Source organism: Somniosus microcephalus, chromosome 2 (genome assembly GCF_052327205.1).
Source record: "Somniosus microcephalus isolate GS21.2 chromosome 2, FLI_Smic_1.0, whole genome shotgun sequence".
NCBI lineage: Eukaryota > Metazoa > Chordata > Chondrichthyes > Squaliformes > Somniosidae > Somniosus > Somniosus microcephalus.
The window spans coordinates 24,297,663-24,304,679 of NC_140988.1; the positions used below are offsets into that span (position 1 = coordinate 24,297,663).

The 7,017-nt window shown below is 43.3% G+C and overlaps 1 protein-coding gene across 1 annotated transcript; it reads right to left on the bottom strand.

Annotated features, from left to right (window-relative positions):
* Positions 1-774: 774 nt before the first annotated feature.
* exosc3 (exosome component 3) lies at positions 775-6,814 on the bottom strand. The gene is made up of 4 exons (XM_086007580.1): positions 6,565-6,814; positions 4,262-4,411; positions 2,541-2,692; positions 775-1,731 (listed from the first exon to the last, which is right to left on the bottom strand). The coding sequence occupies exons 1-4, from the start codon at positions 6,781-6,783 to the stop codon at positions 1,524-1,526; spliced, it is 729 nt and encodes a 242-aa protein (XP_085863706.1). The 5' UTR covers positions 6,784-6,814; the 3' UTR covers positions 775-1,523.
* Between the last annotated feature and the right edge of the window lie 203 nt (positions 6,815-7,017).

Here is a 7,017-nt window from a genome sequence, read left to right on the forward strand (position 1 = left end):
GACAGGACCGCTCAGATCTGTAAATAAGTAAAGCAGAACTGCTAAATGAGCACTTTGGCAACAATGACAGGCACATAAGAGGAGCTGACTGACATGCATTGTGGACATTAAGATCTTATTGCAAGGGGGTTGGAATACAAGAGTAAGGAAGTCTTACTACAATTGTACAGGGCTTTGGTGAGACCACACCTGGAGTACTGTGCAAAGCCTTGGTCTCCTCATCTGAGAAAGGACGTAACATGCCTTAGAGTCGGTGCAACAAATTGATCCCTAGGATGAGAGGGTTGTTCCGAGGAGAGATTGAGTCTACACTCGCTGGAGTTTAGAATGGGAGGTGATCTCATTGAAACACAAGATTCTGAGGGGGATTGACAGGGTAGATGCTGAGAGATTGTTTCCCCTGGCAGGAGAGTCTAGAACTAGGGGGCAGTCTCAGGATAAGGGGTCGGCCATTTAGGACTGAGATGAGGGATTTCTTCACTCAGCGGCTGTGAATCTTTGGAATTCGCTACCCCAAAGGGCTGTAGATGCGGAGTCTGAGTATATTCGAGGCCAAGAGATTTCTGGACTCGAGGGGAATCAAGGGAAATGGGGATAGGGCGGGAAAGTGGAGTTGAGGTCAGAGATCAGCCATGATCTTATTGAATGGCGGAGCAGGCTCGAGGAGCCGTATGGCCTACTCCTGCTCTTATTTCTCATGTTATGTTCTTATCGAATAGCATTTCTCAAAATATATCTGCAATGTACTTGTGTGAAATAGGCAAAAGTAAATACTATATTTCTAGCAGTTTATTTACACTAAAAATATCCTTTTTAGTGCATTAACTACAATAGTCAATCCTGTGCACCTAAACTATAAAATGATTCTACTTTGAAAGACTAAAGAACTGCCAATGGATTCTGAACTCCAGTATTTTTATTTCTATAATGTCAATTTTAACAATGATACAGAATTGACCATTGGAATTAATCAATAAAAAGACAAATTATAATTCAATATTACTGAACTTCATTCAAAAAAATAAAACCTTACTTTTCCAATGATATTTTCAAATTCATAAACCATGTGGTTTTTTAAATTACAGTAAGGCACTGGATAAACCATCATTTGCCCCAAGACTTTCCTATTTTCTTTCTAGTTATCATCAGAGCACAGCCAGTATACATTCCTATTTGGTCCATTTTGATGTGGTCTGATCAATTATTGGACTATCAAGACCGTCCATTCAACTACTCTACAGGAAGAAGCCAGTCTTAACCATCAACATTTTGTATACTTAAAATATTTTGAGAAGTTCAACAGTTGTCTTGACTTGTTAATGAAATATTTAAAAAATATTTGCACAATTACATGAGAGAGCTAATAACCAATACATTTATTACTTTCATAAAGTCATCAGGTAAACTGCTCATTTTATAACCCAGACTTCTTTTCTTCCAGCATCGTTTGATTCTTCAATGAGCGGGTAGGGCCTATTTGTCCAGCTTCCCAATGTTCTTATTGAATCACCAGTGTCTGGGACTCATGGCACATTTTCAGACAGTTTTTTGAAGACATGTTTCCTTTGCTCTGTGGTCATGTTCTCACAGCTCTCCAACACATTAGCTACTAGTAAAGTGTGCTTAATTGTTTTGGCTTTTACCCATATCCGTCCATTCATTCCAATCACTATCTCAAAAGGGTACAATTCTCCGAGATTCTTGATGACTTCAGAGTTTGGAGAAAGTAGCCTAAAATTCAGAATTAAAAATGTAATTAGACAACTGGTTGGTAGTGAAGTGCTCAGAATTAATGGCCCAGATTTTACGGGGCCTATGACAGCGTACGCCATTGTAAGTGTCCCGCAAGTTCTGCTTTTCGGTATGCGATGCGCGCAAACCCGTAACTTGATCTGTCAAGTTTCTCCTTAACAGATCGTACCCATCCGTTGGAAATTCACTTTCACTGCTGCAGAATTGGGCAAATAGCACAACTACTGCCCAGCAAATACCCACCAAACCCTTACGCCTGGTAAAAGCAGGCGCAAGGCCTTCTTTTACCAGCGTATTGGTTTAAATAAATGTTAAAATCAATTTTTTTTAATGATTTAAATATTCACTTACATTTAAAATTAGTTTGTCAATTTTGTCCCAGTTCAAAATGTTTAAATTTATTTTTCAAAAAATCAAATTCTTAATTTGAATGTTTAAATGGTATTTTAATTCATTTTGAACCTGGTGATCATTTATTTTTATTTCAGTGTTGTGAAATCATATTTTTAAGGTGATTTCTAATATGCTTATGGGGATTCCATACGTAAATTACCCATAAGCACAACAGGAATCTCCCTTTGTCATTGGTTGGCCTGGTCCACGTGATCCCAGGGATGCTTGTGAACCGCGTGCGCCACTAGAATCCATGGGCCTTCATGCAGGTGTGCACCTGCAGTCCCAGGACTGTAAGAGTCCGAAGCCATCAGGTAAGTACGGAGTTTTCTTGCGGTTCGGAGGCGTACGTAGGTGGCAAGCCTCCGACCGCAATTTCCAGGCCATCAACTTACTTGCGTGCAATACTCAGTGAAACTTTAAATAATAATCCATCTGGTCCAATCACTCCCATTCCGTTGGATCGGCCACAGCTGTCAATGCAAACCAGTTCTGGTTCCATATCTTTATTGGCCACAACAAACTGTGCAAAAACAAGATCTCCAACCTACAACAACGAAACAAAAAGGTCAGGAAAGAGATAGATATTGAATTTAAAAGTTAACATTTCAAGCATGGCTGTCAATTAGTCAGTTAACTTCTGCGATTATCATGCTAACTTTTTTGGTATTTTTTTTAATGCGTGTTATTAGCCGGAGTTAAACCCATCCCGATCCATATAAACAATGTCCACCGCTCCCAGCTTGGTATTTCCCACAGCCCGCGCGAACCTTTCATGTTTCTAGTCCTCAGGCTGCTGGCTTCTTTGTATCAGTTCTCAGAGTTCCTCACAATTTAACATGTATTGTCAGGTAACAATTATTATCTCTGGCTACCCCAGCCTTGCTTCTCTCATCCCCTACCATGATGATGAAGGAACACTATTAAATGTCAAATTCCAGCCCAGCATCCTTACCTTTGACTCGTTATCCTTTTCTATTCTTACATTGAACCTAAATATGTCGTAGCTGTTTCTTTTTGTTCTACTCTTGCATCAGTTAGTTGCCCCACTTCATTTCCCAGATCTAGATCAAGCATCGCTCTTTCCTTGTTGAAACATGCTGCCCTAGGAACCAGTCTTGGAAGCATTCTAAAAAAAATTCCCATTGCGACCTTTATTCCAGTCTATTTTGGGATATTTAGAGGCACTTCGTATTTATTAAATTACATAAAAAAACAAAACTAAAATCCATTCTTGATGAGCAATATATTTTTTCTATCTAAATGTCAAAAGAAACCAGAGGTGATGTTAATCACAGGTACTGTCTAACATCTAAGGTCAAATTGAACAGTTCATGAGTGAAAAGATGCAGTTCTTTATACTTTAATGTGAAACTTGGCTGAAATAAAGCTATGAGAAGTCAACCTCTGCTTTTGTCAAAAGACTTAAAACACAGTAAAGAAACTCACAAATCCTCAAGATGGTAAACATCATCTACCTCAACTCAGAGCAAGCTACTGTACTAATACACACTGTGAAATTCTGCAAACTTGACATGTTTAGAATGTGGCTGGTAAAAGATACAAAAACAATTTCATGCGTACATTTAATCACATTATTGCAAAATGTGATTTTTTTTTTTTTTTTTTAAATTGTTAAATCTTATTTTGACTGACATTTGACAGTGATTCTTGACTGGACCAACTCCTGTGGCAGAGAAGTGATAGGTGTAGATGACACTGGCGGGCGCAGCTATGAATCTGCAGCTGTGAATATCTGAACAGCCCTTTTAGAACTGCACTGTTCACCTGAAATCAGTAAGCGGCTATAAGGTGTTCTAAAAATTGCCCATTTCCACCACCCTGGCAAGCTTGTGGCAGTTGGTGGGTTATCTGCCCAAGTGTAGCTGAGACAAAACTAATTGGGAGTATCACCTTGTATCAAGCTAAACCATTCATATGACTGAAGAGCTATGCTTTATATTAGTGATTACATATTGAGAATACAGAGTTAATCTGTACCATAAAAATTACTGTATGTGTTGCATCATCAATCTAAGTATCTTAATGTTTGCAGTGGTATTCTTTCATCCAATCTGGTCTAAGTTATTAAAGCTTTAAGAAAAACAATTCTTACTTGGACATTTGGTCGGTTTCGCTTTGTGGCTCCTTCAAATGCTAAATACGACAGCGAGGCTTGCTCACTTCCTCCAACATCAACTTTGAATATATCCCCAGACTTTGTGGTCACAATTCCGATGACATATTCTCCTTTAGCTGGTACATACTGGGGGGGGGGGAATGCAATAAGACAACCATGTTAAACGCTTGTCCAGATGGAATCTGCTCTGCATTACATAAGCAAATTTCAAACCAGTTAGAAATGATACACAGGATCAAACATTATACTTGCATATTTTGAAACAGTACTGCTCAGTTCCTTAAAGGTGCTCTAGAGAGCAAATGACTTAAGAAATCTGAAATAACAACAGAAAATGCTGGAAATACTCAGCAGGCCAGGCAGCATCCGTGGAGAGAGAAACAGAGTTAATGTTTCAGGTCTGGGACCCTTCATCAGAACTGGAAAAAGCTGCAGATGTAACAGATATTAAGCAGGTGCAGAGACAGGGGGTGGGGCGGTTAGGAGGGGAGGAACAAATTTAAAGAACGTCCTGTACTTTTGTAAGAGGCAGGAAAGATAAAATGTTGCAAATGGGAGTGGCAAAAATCATACAGCATTAAAAATGGGGGCAGGGATAATTATCTGAAATTGTTGAACTCGATGTTGAGTCCGGCAGGCTGTAAAGTGCCTAATCGAAAGATGAGGTGCTGTTCCTCAAGCTTACGTTGAGCTTCATTGGAACAATGTAATAGGCCGAGGACAGAGAGATCAGAGTGGGAGTGAAGCAGTGAATTAAAGTGACAGGCGACCGGAAGCTCAGGGTCACCCTTTTGGACTAAACGGAGGTGTTCCGCAAAGCGGTCGCCCAAACTGCGTTTGGTCTCCCCAATGTAGAGGAGACCGCATTGTGAGCAGCGAATACAGTATACTAGATTGCAAGAAGTACAAGTAAATCGCTGTTTCACCTGGAAGGGGTGTTTGGGGCCCTGGACAGTGGGAAGGGAGGAGGTAAAAGGGCATGTGTTGCATCTCCTGCGCTTGCACAGGAAGGTGCCAGGCGAAGGAGAAGGGCTGTTAGGGGTGATTGAGGAGTGGACCAGGGTGTCGCGGAGGGAGTGGTCCCTTCAGAATGCTGAAAGGGGAGGTGCTAACGTATTAAGAAATCTGTGCTTAGAACCACCAACCTGCCCATGAGGTATGCTTCAGAATTTTGTTCGAGGCATACATACCTATGCTGCTCCAGGGAGCTTGTGCTTTTGATCCAAGAGACCTCATAAGATCAAAAACTATCTTGCTGTTAACACTGGTTCTTTTGCTGTGCTGATAAGCGGCATGGTTTTAGCTGGCTAAACTTTAGTAGTACCCCACACGCGCTTCAGGTCCCCGAGCCTTGGACATTGCCAACCCAGATCTAAGCGCTCTACTTGTATGAATTTCACAGTAGCTTGATCTGGGGACTCGTATGCATCACAATGGATTTTCATGTCTCAGGCGGCCAGCTAACCAAAAAACAAAAATGGAAGGTGTGGGAGGGGGGGGGGGGAGGGAAGGTAAGACAGCTGAATCCAATTTTGTCTTCACCCAACATTCGTTCAGTTGCACTTTCAGCCGGGCGCGATGGATAGGCGCAGGCTGATTTTTATCATCTCCGAGACACTGAGGCCAATTGTCATACCTTAAATAGTGATGAGTTACTGTGCGAGGCAGATTATTGAACCAGCATCACAATTCATGAAGGGGTAACTCAGTCATACTGATGCATTCACTGTGCAGTGTAGAATTGCAGGCAGTAAATTCCTATCTACTTTCATCTTTTTCTTCATATGTAGAATCCTATCATGAATTTCTGCAATAACCTAGCATCATACTGGCACATTAATACAACAGGGGCAAAGCCAGTCCCTGGTGCACGAGTAGAAGGGAACTGTGAAAACCTTGGATGTGGTGATTACTTTGCAGAGGAGAAGGGGTGTCAGCGATCAGTGAAGAAAACGATTAAAGTAGATCGCCTGAGGACAAGAACTAAAAGGCAGAATGGGCCCAACACGTCTCAGCGATGCCGGATTCCATGCTCACAGATGGAGGTGGGGAGGATGCTCAGTGTAGGCCGCCTGCTGGTGACTGCACTCGCTGGGAGAGGAAGGTTGAAGCACCCGAGGCCCAGAAATCAGAGACTGGTGTAAACATGATGAATGCCGCGTGCACTGGGTTAGTTCAGACCGCCTGAACCACCCGCTGGGCCTGCGGTCTTCCCCACGGCCGGGCCCCGAGGCCGTTACAAGGCGGGTCAGGCTCCGGGCTGCGCCGCACACGCTCACCCGCTTCTGCTGCGAATCCACCCAGTAGACGGACGGCTCCTTGTGCCGGACCACTCCGGGCTTGCACACGGCCAGACCGGGGCCGCAGGGATGTCCGCCACCCTGGCGCCGCAGGCCAGGCCCGCACAGTAGCTTCTCGCCGGGTGTGGAGGGGATAGTCAGCAGGTCGCCGGCCAGCACCACATCGCCAACCGCCTGGGCCGCACAGCGCGCCATCATCGTCACCGCCCCGCGCACGTCATCCGCCGTGACATCACACGGCCGTATAATACATTCTCCGTGACGTCACACGGCCGTGTAATACATTCTCCGTGACGTCACGCGACCGTGTAATACATTCTCCGTGACGTCACGCGACCGTGTAATACATTCTCCGTGACGTCACACGGCCGTATATACATTCTCCGTGACGTCACACAGCCATATAATACATTCTCCGTGACATCACGCGGC